This window comes from Sinocyclocheilus rhinocerous, unplaced genomic scaffold (genome assembly GCF_001515625.1).
Source record: "Sinocyclocheilus rhinocerous isolate Xijiao unplaced genomic scaffold, SAMN03320098_v1.1 scaffold468, whole genome shotgun sequence".
NCBI lineage: Eukaryota > Metazoa > Chordata > Actinopteri > Cypriniformes > Cyprinidae > Sinocyclocheilus > Sinocyclocheilus rhinocerous.
Window position 1 is genome coordinate 171,478 of NW_015635305.1, and position 19,065 is coordinate 190,542.

The 19,065-nt window shown below is 38.4% G+C and overlaps 1 protein-coding gene across 1 annotated transcript in view; it reads left to right on the forward strand.

The window, feature by feature from the left end:
• Positions 1-841: 841 nt before the first annotated feature.
• The window catches only part of LOC107746780 (BMP-2-inducible protein kinase-like), a 39,763-nt gene continuing 21,539 nt past the window's right edge, over positions 842-19,065 (forward strand). The window contains exon 1 of the mRNA XM_016561072.1: positions 842-1,824. Within this exon, the coding sequence (XP_016416558.1) occupies positions 1,680-1,824 (145 nt within the window). The 5' untranslated portion in view covers positions 842-1,679. The remainder of the gene's footprint in view (positions 1,825-19,065) is intronic.

Below are 19,065 nucleotides of genomic sequence, written 5' to 3' on the forward strand. Positions count from 1 at the left end.
TAGATGGCAAATATTTTTTATTATTATACGTAATTCACTGTTTTGTTCTTAACAGGGAATATAATATAAACTGTAGGCAATTTACTATGCAAAAAATCTTGAATAGGTTTAAAATAGGGCCTGAAGCTTGATTAAATGTTGAGGTCGCTGGTCTGTGTGACTGTTATTTTTATTTTTTTGATTGTTATTAAATAACCATCCAAATCAAACAGACATGTATTAAATAAATATGAATGGTAACAAGGTTGAAAATTTAGACTAAATAACGTAAGTAGAGACTAGCAAATGACGGCTTGTAGAAAATGTTTGTTGTATGGTTGAACTTAATAAAGTCAACACACAATTTGTTTAATAATTGAGAAAATCATTAAACCCTACCAAAGGGTCCACATAATGAATCCTTTGAACAGCACATGCATGCATGCATACATGCATAAATAGAATGTTACGTTATTGTAATAAATATTGCTAATTAAAATTAGTTTATTAGGCCTACTCTATTTAATTCCCATTTTACTTTTCAAGTTAAGTTAATTTTATGTTCAATAGTTTATCCAATAGTTCTCACAACAAAAACATTGGATTTGTGCCTCCCGTGCTTAAAAAAACCATGGGACACAAAAGTGTACCGTATTCGTAGAATGTGCCAGTTGCACTTAAGCACCTCACACTCACACAATTCATTCACAGCTTTCAACGGACTAACACATTGGTTAATATCTTTATCAAGCAAACTGCTAAACAAAACGCAGAGAGACAGTCATCCGTTTCATCCCATCAGAGAAGAGTATCTACAGGACGCATCTCGCTCACACCAATCATGACAATAGGAAGGAATCGGACAAAACAAAGTTAGGTTGTCAGACAGGCGGATTGGGCAATAACAAACCTCCCACCAATTCTACGGCGAGTCACGGGAGTTCGAACTTTATCAGTGTGACAGGGGACTTCCAGAGCACGAGAAAGCGCTCTGCCATTTAAAAAATATTATAACCGACGCTGCTCGCGCAACATCCGAAACGTACGGCCGCTCGGAGGATTTCTGGCTTATTTTTGTACTGATACATTTGATTATGATACACGGTGACCTGTTCAAGCAGATAGAGGAAGCCATTCAGCTAGCGAGCTGGCTAACTAAACTATCCGAAGGGGAAGTGGCAGTAGTCATCGTTTAAGAGTTTCGCTAGCGTAGCTTCCGCATAACACACCCACTTTCTGCCTGTTTGTTGTTCACATTGGTTTCAGATAGCCTGGACTTCAGCCAACTTGGACTTTCCGCCGAACACAAAAGAATACTTTGGCTGAACAGAGCGTTTTGCCGTTGTTGTTAGCCAGCTAGCGAGGCGAATTGTCTCTCCGCCGCAACTGGAGTCGGCCTGAAAACACAGCAGCGTGGACGGTATCACTCGTGCTGTTGTCACTCATTAACGACAGAACGCTGCCCTGACAGTTTACTTCTATGCAGTTGCTTCATCGGGCTTTGGAGGAAATTAGGAAGCGTTCAGCTAACGTTACGCCTTTCTGCGTCCCTCGAGCACTGAAGTGCCTGGCGCATCTCGGGAGAGCAGTTCTCTCAGCATGCTGGACAAAAGAGCGGAGATGAGCAGATTGGATTTTTAAGCGTCTTTAGCGTGTTTGGAACTGTCCGTTTGGGGAAGGCGGGAACACAAGAGGCAAGCATGAAGAAGTTTTCGCGTATGCCGAAGTCAGAGAGCGGAAGTCTCGGGGGTGGGTCTGGATCTGGTACTGGAAGCAGCAACTACATCGGAAAGGTGTTTGCTGTCGGTCGATACCAAGTGACGGTGGAAGAGCTGATCGCTGAAGGTAAGTTAATGGATCAATTTGTTTGGGCCACACTTGTAACGAGGTGGCAAAACTTACTGGTGAAGTTATAAGAGCCCCCGAAACCCCTCAGACATGTAACATAGAGCCATAAGCAGTTCAGGAAAGATGTATCAATGTAAACATGCGGTTACTAAAGGTTGCACCTCGCCATATCCGTGCTTTAGGTTCTAACATGTTGTTCCTTGCCATAAAAAGAGGAACTAGCTTGGTGCTGGCTTGTCCTTCCCATAAATTCAAAGACAGATGATGCTTCCATATAATCTGATGTCATTTTTTGCCTTTGTCACTGTTAATGATCACATGGTTTTGGATCAGGAGGTGTGGACTGACCCTAATCTTGACTTCATGTTTGTCACTGCAAACAAAACTGAGAAAAACTGGTCGGTGTCTTTCATCTTGTCCTTGTTGAACTTTAAGCACAAGAGTTTTAGAGAAAGCTCAGGCCCTTTCAAACATCCAATTGTTTTACTGCCCTAAAATTACTACAATTAACTTTGCACAAAAATATATTGAGATAATAACCAAAGTTTATCACATCTTCCTTCTACAGGCCACAGTATTTTTTTTTTTGTTACAAGTTAAGAAGCTTGATGTCTTGATGGTAATCTCTCCTGCACGGTTATAAATGGTGAAAATCTTTCTCAGTTGTTGCACATTTCATTTAATAGTATTTTTAACTGATCATGTCAGTATATTGTAGTGTTTACTGTGTGTTAGTCTATTGTTTTGCTCAGCGTCAACTAAAATGCTTGATCATTCTCACAGTTCTGTCATGTAATGTGACTGTAATACAAGTACTTGGGTGTTTGTTTTTCATGCAAATGTTGTCAGTTCAGTGAGTTTGACTGAACAGCAACTTGGCAGCTCCAAACTTGCTGACTGGACACAATTATATCATTTACCGTAGGTGCTAAAGTTCACCCTCACAAACAACTGTTGAGTTTGAAAAGTGTTTTTAATTTTACTTTCCACTGGGTTGTTTTATTTAATTTTTACATTGTCTCATCATGTGGTTACAATGAACTTCACTTCTCTTTCTTCTGTGGAACACAACAGAAGGTTTTTTGGTAGGAATTGAAGAGTGTTGTTTACCAAGTAGTTATGGTGACCATTGACTTCCAGTGTATGAGCTAAAAACACTTTTAATTTCTCAAAATATCATAGTTCACATAAGAAAGTAAGTAATACATGTTTGAAAACTATATAAAGGTGACTAAACGATTACAGATTTTTCCTTTTTTTTTGTCATGCATGGGCATATTTTCAGTACAATAAACACCCATTTTTAGCTGTTGTCAACGAACCTGACAAAAGACAGACAGTTATGAAAATGTTCTGTTTTGAATGTATACAGTTAATTTGACTGTCTTAAAGGGATAGATTAAATCTATTTGACATTCCTCTGTGGAAAACGACATGAGATGTTGGTCAGAACAAATGAAGAGTATTTCCAAAAACCGATAACTTTTTTTATTTTATTTTCAGGAATCACGTTTTTTTTATTGCGCATTCCAAGTAATATCAATCAAACTACAGTTGGGTTGTTTTGATTAAGTAATAATAACTTAAACAAATACAGGTATTTTACAAAATTAAAGTTAATTGAAAGTGTTTTTTTTTTTTTACATATTAAAAGTAGGGCTGTGCGATTAATCGAAGTCGAATCGAAATCGCGATTTGAGACGTTGCGATTTCCTAATCGCAAAGCCTGCGATGTGGACGCGACTTAAACAAATACAGGTAATTTACTAAATTAAAGTTTATTGGAAGTATGTTTTTTTTGCATATTAAAAGTTTGTTTTATAGCAAAAGCAGATAACTCCAAAAGTCGTTTTTTTGCAAAAGCAGATAACTCCACATTTCATGTTTTAGAGTTTAAAAAAAACACTTGTTTAATCTTTGTAATCTCCTCAGATGACAATGTAGATGCCTGACAAACGTTGTTGTTGTTGTGATCATAAACTGTATGGATGTGATTACACGCAATACACGGAGCTTTTCCCTCACCATTGTAAAGCACTGCTTTTGCAAGGTTCCATGAAAACGTTTCCGCTTTATTTTCCTTTTTCGCCCTGAAGTAGATATCACAGGTTCATCAAGTTCGTCGAAGTTATCCATCCTCGATCACTTTTAGTCAGCTTTGACGAAACTCCTCTTAGCTAGCACGTCTTTTCTGAAAGTAGCCTTGTCACCTGACCTGAATACAGCGCGCTGATTCGCTAATATGGACTTATCGGCTTCTGTTCAAAAACAACAAGGGCGCTTGTCGGCTCTGCAGTAACACGTGAACTCACGATGCCTTGAAAGTGGACAAAACCGGCTTTTTTTGACAAAATGTGTTTAGGGTTCAGCTATATGTGGAGAATAATGCACGGCAATCAGCTAATTTTTTGTAAGAGGCATTTATCGGTTTTTGCAAATGAACTCTTTAAATGTTATTGTATGGAAAAAGACTGTGATTCTGCATAATTGACCTATCGGTAAGCCCCACCACCCTTAGTTACTGTTGCTCCCTCGGACAAACAAACGGAGCTGATCACTCTCTTACAATGACAGCTGTCAGTGTGAAAACCTTGTCCCACGATGTTTTTGAACAGTTTTGGACACAGAAGGGCCACCATTCAAGTGTGAATTAAATATTCCATGGAGGGATATATTAATATTTGAAAATAAATACGGTGGGTAACTCGAAGCGAGGGTTTACAGATCACAATGCAAGCGGGAGAAGTCTCATGTTACGGTCATCACGATCGCGGATGACAACATCCCGGATCAACACCGTTCATGTATCGCAGGGTACGATTAAATTAATGTACATTTAACCTGATTAATATGGAGAGGCACTGAAATGTAGACCTTTGTTTATGTGTTTTTGACCTACACTGTACATGATGTGAGAACAGTCCTCTATTCAGGTATGTACGTTAGCATGGACGCACTAACTTTAACGTTAGTTTTAGCCAGAGATAAGTTACCTTGCTGAAACGCAAGATGACATTAACATTCTGCTTGAGCAGATGAAAATGGTAGCTTAATGGGAGTATGACAACAAGAAAATGAACGTTTTTGTCTTCATTGGGATTGGGGTTGAATGCTTAGGGATATTTTGCCCTGTTTTGTTTGGGTTTAGGACATGTAATAAAATAAATTATATTGCCTATCCTCTCAGGATACTTGGAATCAGTGTTACAATTACCCCAGGCACATCGTTTTTCCATTTTTGTAGCATAAACACCATCAAACCGATGTGAGCTTCGGATCTTCCAATGTTTCTCTATGGCGCTGAAAACTAAAGATGTCCGAGTTCCGCTCCCCGTGCAACTGATACTCTACTGCCATTGGCTCATCTGCATTCGAGGGGAGGGGCTTACCAATAGGTCAGTTCCACAAAAGGAAGTAGCCCAAATAATGTCAGGATTTTAATTTTTGTTGAAAAATCCTATCCACATTATTTGCATGTTGGAGTAATGGAGATGGTTTGTGGCCCTTTTGTTGTTGTGTTTGACCAACTGTTAAAAGGGTGTTGAAACAATGCAGTAGGGTTGTGACGGTGAGGAAATTTTCCCACCGGTTAATCGACGTGTGACAACACCGGTAATACCGGTATCACCGTGGGGGGGTGTTAGTTCGTTTAAATTTCCCTTTTTTCTTCGCTTTCAAATGGCTTGTAAAAGTGGTGTGCGCATTTTACTGTCACTTTCAAATTAGCGTCAATTGCCGCAATTCGGCATCAAGCAATTGTTCGTTTGAGTTTTCCCTCTTTTCCTCAGATTTCTTGGCTTTCAAATAGCTTGAAAAAGTGCCGTGCGTGTTTTACTTTCACTTTCAAATTAGCGCCAATTAGGCGTTGATTCAATTCAAGCAACAACAACGTCAAACTCAGAACTTTTATTAACAAAACGAATAAAAATACACCATATATGCCTAATAAAATAACAAATTACTTGGGCTACACAAAGTTCAAATAGGTATATACACAAAGTTTAAATAGGTATATAAAACTGAAAATCAGCAAACACTGTGGAACCAAATAAATAAGAAACATAGAACGTTTATTAGCAAAACGTTTTTTTTAATTTTATTATCAAAACGTTTATTAGCAGAATAAGAAAGCTTGGAGGCACGGCATATACACCTTGATGTAAAATAAAATAAATAAAATACACAAAGTTTAAATAGGTATATAAAACTGAAAATCAGCAAACACTGTGGAACCAAATAAATAAGAAACGAATGTTTAAAAAAACTTCCAGTCAATAGACTTTTCAAAATCTAAAATATTGCCAAACATGCGCCTTTGCATTTCCTTTCTAAACGATCTTCTGCCATCGTCTTGCCTGTCCTCACTCTTGTCACGTGATAAATAAAATGTATTTATTTATAAACTGACTCCTGCTCTGTGGTGCACTTTCGTTCGCGCATGGTTCGGCACGCTGCATTGAGCATTTAGTTTTTAAAAGTGTCTGTCCTCTAACTGAACTAGGCTAAATGATTTTTGTTACTATAAAAAAAATCAAAACGACAGTGGGGGCAACAACTCATTAGAGACAGCTGGGGAGTTGGCAGAGGATGGGTTGGCGTTTAGGTGAGGGACTGCGTTTCTGGATGGAAGGGCATAAGGGCCTTTCGCACCGCTTTAGTTCCAGAACTAAATGTACAGTACTAAAGTACTGGGACGATTTTGCGCGAACTATTTCCCAGTACTATATTTAAAGGGTTGGATTCGCACCGAGAGTGTGTACTAAGAAGTGACGTAAGCCGGTCGACAGCGACATCATTTGTGCGCGGCGTTCAACAACAGAAACAAAGAAAAACAACATTAACAACAGGAGGATGGAAGACGCTGTGATCGGAGCTGTGTTTTTGTTGTGTCTCGCGGGTTTCACAATAATGGACATGGAAAGTCGACGTATACGTAAAGCGATTGAAAGAACGGAAAGGAGGACTAAGAATCTCCAACGACAACTGGCAGTGCTACATTTGCTACAAGTGCCTGCACTTCAGCGTCCGTCCATCTATCGCTGTTCTCCATACTTGCGAAATAAGTTGACACAATGTTTACAGTATGTTTACACGGCGTTTTAAATCATGGCGGGTGAGGGCGTTTTCATACGCGTTTGACCAATCAATGTCTACTTACGTCACGATTAGAACCAGTTGTGCTGGTTAGACCCTGCTCCGGAGTAGGAGCTAATTTGGTTCTCGAAAAAGGCAGTCCGGTACTAAAATCGCACCCAGTTCCGGCGGTGCGAAAACGCCAAAAAGTGGGTAGTTCCACAATTAGTTCTGGTACTATGAAAAGGTTCCCGCAGTACAAAAGTCCCTTATGTCATGCTGACAAAAGTGGAAAAATAAACACAAGACACAAGAAACTGGAACTAACCGCATGAACTTATGCTGGTTTCTTGGCCGAGAGTCCCACGCTCTGTCCTCTCTTTGGTGGCCATTGACAGGAAGTATTGACTGACTACAAGTAAAATAGACCCAGAGTTGATGTGAACCACAAACACTTCCACCTGATCCACACCGGCTCTCAGAGGCCCTCAGCTAGTTTTATATTAGCTTGGAGATGCTCTATTACCATATTGCTCTGCTTAGGATAAAACCACACATGCAATGATTTATACCGCCTGTCAAATCGAGGTTTAGATGGTCATTGGTATAACCAAAAACACCATCTATCACAGCAAGCCTACAATGCAGCACACCATCCTGTGATGGAAGTTGCTTCTTTTGTGTTTGCTCGTTGAGCCTGACTGTTTGTCCTTCCTTGCATGACCACCATGCTCTCTTATTATTATTTCCAATAAATTATTTCAAGCAACTCATTAGAGACAGCTGGGGAGTTGGCAGAGGATGGGTTGGCGTTTAGGTGAGGGACTGCGTTTCTGGATGGAAGGGCATAAGGGCCTTTCGCACCGCTTTAGTTCCAGAACTAAATGTACAGTACTAAAGTACTGGGACGATTTTGCGCGAACTATTTCCCAGTACCATTTAAAGGGTTGCATTCGCACCGAGAGTGTGTACTAAGAAGTGACGTAAGCCGGTCGACAGCGTCGTCATTTGTGCACGGCGTTCAACAACAGAAACAAAGAAGAACAACGTTAACAACAGGTGGATGGAGGACGCTGTGATCGGAGCTGTGTTTTTGTTGTGTCTCGCGGGTTTCACAATAATGGACATGGAAAGTCGACGTATACGTAAAGCGATTGAAAGAACGGAAAGGAGGACTAAGAATCTCCAACGACAACTGGCAGTGCTACATTTGCTACAAGTGCCTGCACTTCAGCGTCCGTCCATCTATCGCTGTTCTCCATACTTGCGAAATAAGTTGACACAATGTTTACAGTATGTTTACACGGCGTTTTAAATCATGGCGGATGAGGGCGTTTTCGTACGCGTTTGGCCAATCAATGTCTACTTACGTCACGATTACTACCAGTTGTGCTGGTTAGACCCTGCTCCGGAGTAGGAGCTAATTTGGTTCTCGAAAAAGGCAGTCCGGTACTAAAATCGCACCCAGTTCCGGCGGTGCGAAAACGCCAAAAAGTGGGTAGTTCCACAATTAGTTCTGGTACTATGAAAAGGTTCCCGCGGTGCAAAAGGCCCTATTATTTGCACTTTGCAGTAGCTCTCCAAGAGCCTGTCTACTCTACAGTATGTGATTGTTATATAATGAGATGATATATGAGGCTCTTAAATGAAGCCGCTTTTACTTTTGATATTGTGCAGAAGTGAAATCTGTAATGCAGTAAAACAGCTGATTTCATCTGTTGGGACAGAATAAAGGTCTTTTGTGTCTGGAAATTGCCAGAGTAATTTAGTGAGCGTTCATTGTTTTCCATGCATGTTAAATGCAGAATGCATCAACTTAGCTTTGTTTGGTCACTTAACAGCCAGCCACCTGCTCACCTTTCTGTCAACAAGCCCCAGAAGGACTGCTTTCTTTTATGTCAACAAACCTGGTCGTGACTTGATTGTTTTGCCCGGTTTCACTCCTTGAGTATGTGACTGGCAGAATCCGCTTTGGTCTTTGATCTCTTCTAAAACAATATCTGTTAGAGATATTGACACCATTTGACACCAAACCGGTTCAGAGCGGTTCTTAATGTAAGGACATTCTACTGCACTTTCGATTGGAGCATTACTGGACTGACCTTGAAGGAGTCGTGTGTGTGGAGGTGTTACCCCACTCACTGAGCATGTGCTGGGTGAATGACTGTGTTAAGAGCCACTCTGATTTCCTTATCTCGCTTACTTCTCTGCTATAGGGCCTGTATGTCCTACTGACAGTTGAGGGCGTTGGTGAAGGAGAGTTCAGTCATCTGTCAACCCAGACATTTTAGCTTTGGTCTCTTGACATATGTTGAAACAGGCTTTTGTTGTGTTTAGTTGTTGGAAACGGTCCTTTTAGTTTCTCAGCATTGTGTGTGCGTGTGTGTTTTGTCACATGGGTTGGCATCTTTCATTGTCAATACAGGCCTAAACAGTCCTGTAAAAAAAAAAAACAGTCATGAAATGCATTAAAAAAATTATTCTATAACGTGTCATTTAATTTAGCATTTTTTTTACACCTGCTTGATTACTTATGACAATAATGCATGTTAAGGGGCGTGCTGAGGGGAAATCTTGATGTCATTATTCTGCCATATTTAAATCCTGGCATTTCAGAGGGGTAGAAAAGAATAATTCATTATTCTTTGAAACTTGAATGTATCTTATATAGAAGACATCACAGCTAAAGATTAAGATAAAATTAAATAAAAATGAATGCCTTTAAATGTCAATTAGTCTTAGAGCTTGAGTGGCTGTGCGAAGATAATTTGACTGATTCCGTAAACAGTCAGCCGCAAGAACTTGTATTTTTTGACATGTAGGATTATATTTATGCATTTTACTCAACATCCACCCTGTTATGACAGTGTTCTCGTTGTGTATTTGATTTGCTTGAATATGTTAAAGTTGACATGAAACTAAAGTAGCGACAGATCATTTATTCCGTATTGTGACATACATCTGAGTGAATCAGATTATTGAAAATGGAAAAAAAAAAAAAATGTAGGGCTACACGTTTCCATCCACTCTATCCATCGGTTGTTGATTGGATGGAGGCAGATGTGAATGTGACCTTATGGTCGATTATTAAAAAATAAAAAAGGCAAGGTTAAGGCAGACAAAATGTTTGGAACAATCCAGCATACGTAACCAGAGTTTGATTAAAAAAAAAAAGAAAAGAAAAAAAGAATTAAAAAATGAAATGCATGCAATCATAATAAAATCATAATATATATTTAGGAAATAGATTTTTTTATTTCATGCCACAGAGTTGGTGTTCCAGTTTTTGACTGTCTACATCGTAACCAGATATGCCTAGTCTATTGTAAAAGTCTTTTTGGTGACAAGTGATTTACACCTGGAAAATGCCCTCATTGCCCTGAATAAATTAGCCCTGTGTCTCTTTCAGTAGATGAATGTTATATTATGGTGTTACCTCCCCTTTGTTGTATCTGTGTCATCTTCAGATGACATAACAATTAGCACAGTCCTCTAGTAGCGGTGTGAATGAAAACATTCATTCAAAGGAACCTGCCAAGATGAAGTTTTGAAAAAAAGGGGGACTCTATATGCAGGCAAGGCACACAGTGCCCCCTTTCCGCATTTCTGCAAATCCAATAGAAATGATCAATGTATGAAGCTTCTTTGGGTCCTGGCTGCCTAGGCGCAAGCTGACATTCTGCCAGTGGCATTTTTGAGAGATGACAAAGACATGCTTGTCAGGTTTTCCACACTGTTCTGTGAGGACTAATTTCTGCCTTTTTCAACATTTCAGCTGTACCACACACACATGCAGTTTTTACACTGCTTTGAGAAAATAGGTCACTCAAGCTTTGTGAGTCAGAGTGGGGTTGGCATCTCACACCGTGTGTTGGCTCAAAAGAGTTCCTTAAGCAATTCTCTGTCAAAACACTAGTACTCTAAGATTATCTAACGGATTTAGCTCTAATCCCTTTGTCTAAATCAGTATGTTGCTGGTTGCATGTGGTGAATGGTCTTTGGCAACTGTTTTGTGTTTTGTCTGGCATCTGACCAGATCCACTTGTCATCCTGAACAATACAGACTGTTTAGACGGCAGAGTGAGACTGCAAACTGGTGAGAGGATGGGGAGTTGTAGAAGACAAGTGTCCTACCAGAAAGTAAATAAACTGTTAATCGCATGCACCTCAAATTTTTATTAAAAGCTAAACAGTTATTCTGTCTTTCAGGTATGTTCTATGGCAAAATTTCCACAAGATGGACAAGTGGTTTTAAAAATAGAGGTTGCATGCTTGTTTTGCATTGCATGGGGTGTGTACTTGTTGATGTCATGATTTTGAAGCTCTTCTCTGGAATGCGGGAGCAAATGATCACACATTCCTAAAGGAAGAAAGAGCAACAGAAAGTGCATGAGAGACTCCCTTGTATCTAAACAGTAAGGCGATATTGAGAGAAACACTTGTCCCTGTGGACTTACTGAACTGTTTTTCACGAGTCTCTAATTTTTTTGAAAATAATCATCCAGTCCATTTTATTTTAATAAACAAAATATGATTGTTGCATATAGCTGAGAAGTAGTTGATCAGTGTCGTAATTATGAAGTTTTCAAGTACTGATCTGTTGACCACTTTGGCCTCGTTTACACTGTTAGTTAAATGTGACCTATGTTACACAGATCAGATGTGTTCTATGACCATGTAAGCAGGAAAAAAATGCAAGCATTTGGATATTTTGAAATCGGTTTCAGGCCTCTTTCATATGTGGAAATAAATCAGATATGTGCCAATGCGACTGTCATGTAAACAGGCAGATTGGATTTTCTGAGGCATTGTGTTCTGTACGTCATTAAAACTGCGACAATTTGGTACTTCTCCGCGGTTTAATGATGTCATATTATTCTCAGGAGGAAGCACGTGTGGAGGCGCAGTGTTGCCAAGTCCATGGGGCTACTTTAACACTGTTGCCGTGGGTTGTTTTTCATGTCTGCGAGTTGATCCCCTGGAATGCGAATTATATTGGGGTACCCTGCCAAAAATTTGTATTTTACCCCCTGGAATGCGTTTTTTACCGGGGGACCCCCCTTGAAACACGATTGGGCTATTTTGGGCTAGTTTTGAGTAGAAATTGGGTGGGTCTTGTTGCGAAAACCTGGCAACCCTGAGAGGCGGTAAATGAAAGCAACACAGGAAACATGGAGGAGATATGGCAAGTGTAAACACATGAACCGCATATGGGTTTCAATTGACAGAACGTGTAAACGGACGGTCAAAAAAATCAGATATAGGCAACAAATCAGAATTGGGCGTCAAGACCTGCAGTGTAAACGAGACCAATTGTTGATTAGGTCAGGCTGAATAGTTTTTCTTTAGCCAAAGAACATGTTGCCTCTGTTTTTAAAGGGGTCATATGATGCGATTTCATTTTTTCCTTTCTCTTTAGAGTGTTACAAGCTCTTGGTGCATAAAGAAGATCTGTAAAGTTGCAAAGACTAAAGTCTCAAATCCAAAGAGATATTCTTTATAAAAGTTAAGAGTTAGCCACACCTACCTAAAACGGCTCGTTCGAACACGCCCCCACATACCTACCTCACTATGTGGGAAGATTTGCATAAAGCCGCCCAAATAATGTGTTTTTTTTACTTTAAACCGCATAAACACATTTCATTACACCAAATACACAAAATAATGTTCTTTTTAGCAGCATCATATGACCCCTTTAAGTGTTTTTTCAATGTAAACTAGATGGAACAGTCTGTTCCAAATAACCTTTGCAAAACATCTTGCTGTCTTTTCACCATCGTTATTCAAAAGTACTGAGTTTTTAAGACACTGTGACATTTTTATTTATTTATTTATTTTTACTTGACTTGTGACTTGAGGCTGCATTCTGGACCATTTTGCTGTGGAGTATGTGCTGTTTTAGAGTGCAGATACATTTTAAAAGCCCCTTATAGGGTTAGTTCACCCAAAAATGAAAATTAGCTTGTGTTTTACTTAGGGCTGGGCGATATAGCTAAAAAATGTATCAACGATATAATGTTTCATATCGTTCGGTATCGATAATTATTGACATTTTTTATAACCTTTTTTAAAACAGAGCATTAGAATTTTTTTTTTTAAATTTAACCACTTTCGTGACCAGCGTTTTGTTTTGTTCTCTCTCCACATTCGTCACTAATCATGCAACGCCTACGTACTACGTCATCCGCCAGAACGGCTTCCGCGTATGACAGATACCGGAAATGAGAGAAAAGTGTTTATTACGTTTGAAATATAGATATTTTTCTTACAAAATCACATGGATTCGTTACAGGAGGCCTTTATTCACCCCCCGGAGCCGTGTGAAGCACGTTTTATTATGGATGCGTGCGCTTTATTTGATGACTTGTGGACTGTTCAACTGCAACACCCGCTGACTGCAATGATAGAGCTTGGAATAGCCAGGACAATTTTTAATATAACTCCGACTGGATTCGTCTGAAAAAAGAAAGTCATATACACCTAGGATGCCTCTAGGGTGAGTAAAACATAGCCTAATTTTCATTTTTGGGTGAACTAACCCTTGAATGATGAATTCCCCAAAATGAATGGTGAATGATTTCCCCAAAATGCTTCTCTTTATACAATATATTTTTTTATTATTTAATTAAAAGATTTAAAAGATTTGTATTTAATATAGGGGCTGGTATTTTACTTATGGATAACAAAGAGAATTATTAATTTCCTGCCTGCTAATGTTAAAAGGAAATAGTTGTGCTAGCACAGAGCTCAGGCTAGAGGCCAAGGATAAGATCAGGTCTACATATTTGAGTGAACTATTTAATGACTTGTAAAATCCAAAGGTTTTTTTTGTTTTGTTTTTTTTACTCCGTTCATCAGCAAATATTTGCCAAGGAACATAATTTTCCAAAAAAAACACCCTATTATACTTTCAACCAGATTTTTATATGTTCATGTTAATGAACAATGCAATTTGTCAAAGGAGGTCTATATTACTTATTGTATGTTCTTGCTTTCACTGACAGTGAAGAAGTATTCTTTTGTAATTTGCTTTTCTGATTTAGTTTTCTCTACACTGAAAGCAAAAATATATTTAGTAGTAGAAGGTCAGCTGAATTAAGAGTCTCATAAAATTGCTCAGAGAAATATTGGTTTACTGGTAATAGATAAATTTAGCTGAATGACATTTCTCTAGGGGGTACATTTTTGCTAAAAAAAAATATGCAGCACTTCTAAGTGAACATTTTGTTGTAATCATCAAGTCTGTGAGAAAGAAAATGAAGACCATCTGTAAAGTTCCAAAAAAGAATGAGAAGTCAACTTCATGTTGCCATCAAGGAGAGGTTGTTGCAAAGTGCAGAATCTCTAAGCTTCTTACCAAAAGCAGACATGTCTCTATTTTTAGAAGGTCAGCCTGTACCAGAGATAAATTTGTGAGCATCATTGTGGTGTAACTTGGAGGACTCAAGGGAAACTGATGTGTTCTTTAACAGATATTTGTGAGCTGCATGTGGGTCGTTGGTGTTTATGAAAGATTCCTGTTAAAATAAGATATGACTTCCAGACTTGGGGGATGGTCAAGCAGATGTGAAAAGAGAAAAAAAGACAACAGGAGAACTGCTGTATTCCAGTGGCAAAAATTAATGTTATAAATACATAATATTCAATTTTACTGAGCAGTTATAATCTACTTCGTTTCAGTGGTTGTTTGATTGTTGATGGCTCATCAAAAATCACCCTTTTATGCCATTCTAGAGAAGTGCATAAATATCAGATGTATATTAAATTTTGTCAAACAACTGGAAATATTGATGTTTTAAGCTATATCGCCCAGTTCTAATGTGGAGTCATCAGTATTGTCAGAGCTGTAGTATGGAATGACCCAGAACAAGCAGGCAAATGTCCTCTGTTTGCCCTCTTATGCACAGCAGAATCAACATTTGTGATCGTCAGCACATCAGGCTGCTGGTGGGGGGGGATTCCATTTCTGGCTCTATTACTGGAAAGGAGAAGGTCTAAACTTGGGCTAGATCTGCAGGAACATCCCTGTGGACAATTCATTTGCTAGGGTACTTATTGTTCCTCCGGATTTTTGTGTCCTCTAAATTCTTCTGATGGGATGGCATGTAGAAAAGTAATAAATAGTAAATGCACGTGATTTTTTTTTTTTTAAACTCCAGTCCATGCCATTAATTCTGTGAATTAGGCCATTTCTTTGTTATATAGTTTGTCTTGCTTGAAAATGTTTCATGATGTTCTATAAAATTACTATTACAAATTACAATATAATATTGTCAACACTTAAAAAAAGATGGTCTTAAAGTTGACACACACACACACACACATCACTGAGCCATGGGAAGTTTAGCTTTTTATTTGCATCCTGTTGGGTTTCATCCTGTTTAACATCCTGTTCGTTTCTTAATTTCCATTCTGTTAAGTTTCATCCTGTTTGTTTTCTTTTCAACCATATAATTAAAATGCCTGAGCTTCTCCAGAGCATATTTCTCAAAGTCTGGTTTACCTTTGTTTAGAAATGCTTAAATATGTGTTGGAATTTTTGAGTTAAAGGAGCTTTAAGGAGTTAAAGAGCTGAATAATACAAATGCCCCAAGTGATTTCACCTGGTATTTCCACCAGACATTGTTACTTAAAGGGATATCTCAGCCAAAATAAAAAATTATCTCATTATTTCCTCACCCTTATGATGCTCCAAACCGACTTGGATTTTCAGAATTTGAATTTTTTTGAGGAAACAACTTAAGAACGTTTGCACAAAGACTTAACAAATCAAGCCCAGAGTCTCGCAGATGAGCTTCACTACTACAAAGATGCTGTATACATGCAGCATCAGCCGATTTTTACTCTGAATTAGATTGTATAATTTAAATTTTCGAAATTAAGCAAAAACAGAATGGTCTGACTTTAGCTTTGTGAAACCATACTAAATAAAACATCTGCACAAAAAAATACAGTAAATGGGCTGAATGAGAACGCAGATTCAGGTGGCGCTTATGGAACAACAGCCATGCAGCTTTTCCTTGGTTACCACTGTAAACAAAGCAGCAATGTTATTTCAAACACTGCTTTAATATGCATCATGCAGAGGTGAGATTAAAAGAAAATACTGTCTAAACTTTTCTGAAGACAGTCAGTTCCCCTCAGATATACATCCATATAAACCCTGACCCCAATTGTATCGCTATTCATTTAACATCTCAGCTGACTTGTTGAATCGTCACATATTTTTATGTATTTTCAACCGGCTCGGGGTGCATCGTTACATCCCTATGTCCCACTAAAAGAGAGCAAGCTAAACCACTGGCCTGCACCATATGTGCACCATCAGCAGGCATCAACACCACTCACACTGCCGCCTGCCTCCCCATGAGCCTTCGTGTGAGGAAACGGAGGCTGCATTTGGACAGGTGACGGCTGTTTTGTGTGTATGTTTTTCTGATATCCCTCCGATTAATGAAATGTGTAATCGGCCTCTTGCTACTGTTCTAGATCACAGGAAGAAATAACTAACAATTATGTCAGAATAGCACCTGACCTATATCAGTAATAATCCAGTGTAATTTAGGACAGTCATCAGTGTTACGAGCATGGTTTTATGGCATGACTATATTTCCTGTTTCTTATTAAAAACAGCCTGCTTACACAACATGTCTTGTCATGTTATTCAAGACACTTTCTGTTAGTGTCAGTGTATTTTATTGTCCTGCTTACACATAAGATTGCTGTGTCGGTCTGTTAACCCAAAAAGGACAATTCTGCGATCATTTACTCACCCTCATGTCATTCCAAACCTGAACGACTTTCTTCTGCAGAACACTAAAGAAGATATAATTTCGGATAATGCAATGAAAATCAATGAAGTCCAAAACCATACTGTCCAGACCCCACTGACCTGCATTGTATACACCAAAAACATTTTTCAAAACATCTTTTGTGTTTCAAAGTAAAAGTCAGTCATTCAGGTTTTTAATGAAATGAGGTGAGCAAATGATCACAGAATTGTCATTTCTGGGTAAAGACAATGTTTGTGTGCATATCTGCACATCTGGAGCCACTTGGGTTTAGTGATGTGAAGCATGTTAGTGAGACTGAACTATTGATCTGTATTAGTCATCAGCAGCGTGCATCTACTTCCCTTGCTCAATGACAGGGTGAACCCTGACACATTTTCTGAGCTGTGTCTGAGATCCCTATGCTGTGCACTTTGTTCATTCTTTGTGCTTGAATATGGTTAGTGGTAATGTTTTGGGGTGTCACACTATATAGGCAGCTCATTGTTAATAGGCAGTCACTAGTTTGAGCTCTTCCTTCACATTTATGTAACCTGAAATGATCTCATATCTTTTTTAAATGGAAAATTGAGAGATTTTGCTCAAAGCTCTGTAGTAGAAGTACAAGTGAGCACACAATACTGTTTTTACTGTATTTTTGATCAAATCAATGCAGATGAGCATAAAAGACTTCTTACATTTTTTTTTTTTTACTGATTCCAAGCTTTTGAATGGTAGTGTATATCCTTGTGAAACAGATTATCGAACAAGATAAAAATGTAGGGTGGGGACTTGGTTTTATCCATTGTTGTTGATTGGATGAAGGCAGATATTAATGTAAGCTCGCAGTCGAGTGGACTAAACTATTTGAGAAGTCTGGCATACGTCACGAGAGACATCTGCCATTTCGAAATATTGAGTTAATGTCTTGATTAAAAATGATGAGGCCAAAAAAACATATGCGGGCTCTACAGTGCGACCATTTCAGTCGCATTTGCGACTGAAAACTACTGCGTGCGACTTATGAAAATTTTTTTAGGAGCACCAGTGCGACTGACCCGATCATCATCATACTTGTGATTGCGCTCAGGGGAGCTTCAAAGGTTTCTACGTGTTTTTGCAGCGTTGAGTAATGTATCACAGACATCTCACGAATCCTTTCAAAAGCAAAGTGTAGACAGGGTGTAAATAAGAGATTAATTGCACAGTGCAGAGAGCTTCGTTGATTATAAGTGTGAGATCGCTATGAACTAAGATGAGTGACAGCTTTTAATGATTTTTAAGGGAGTTTGTAAATGTGATACTGATTTAATACAATACAATTCAGTAAACAAGAAGTTAATATTAAGTGACTTGCATTGTCTGACTATAACACTATTGTCTGATTTTGCTCTATTTTGTCGTCGAAAATTGTTTAAAACAAAGACACAGCGCCTCTCCATTCAAACACAGCGGGGTTTCGTTTATGAATGAACGGGGTTTTTAAACAAATCTAGTGAGTCAGTGATTCATGATTACCCATTCATAAAGACAGTCATTTGCTTCATTCCTGAATGAATCAGCCGTTCGAATGAATCAATTAAATGAATGATTCCGTGATAAAATCAGTGACTTGCCACCACCTGCTGGTAGTTTTAGTTTCATTTTTAAAGTATCTTTTCAGTTATTTAAATCATTTAATATTTCTATATTCAAAATGTTATATTTTAAACATTAATCTCATCATGAATTTATGAATTTAACTGCACTCATGCCACCTCTGAGCCTCATTAAATGTCTGAAAGTACATTTAATTGTACATACACAGTGATTTCATTTGATTGGTAACTTATATTTCTTATTCTACTTGTTCTTATTCTGTCGTTTTAATTATAATTTTTAAAAAGCTTATAAAATATAATTTTTTTTAAGAATTTGACAAAAGATGACATACTTTTAATAAAGTTAGAGGAGTCAAATATCACCTCGTAATGGGAAGGCTACTTTTTGATAACATTTTGGATTATTGATTAGAAGGTGCTCCTAAAATTTTGAACGTGCTCCTAAAAAGAAAAGTAAGTGTAGAGCCCTGACTGCAGGCATGAATATTTTTTAATAAAATCAATCAGATGCATTTACAAAATAGACCATTTTATGCTTACTTTAATCTAAAATCTTTAAGTATATTTTAGTATAGTACAAAAATGTTAGTTTTTGTTTTGGTATTTCTCTGCAACACTGTTTTCCTCCACCTCTTCAAGGTCCCGATTAGTGGGTCTCCATACGAATACATCTTCAATTCAGGGCAGCTAAACAAGCATGAGTTTGTTAGGCAACAAGTGGAGCATTGTGGGTCCTCCTTTGTGTCAGGCTCTCTCTCTTTCTGTGGACCGCTCCGTGACTCAGCATGCTGTTA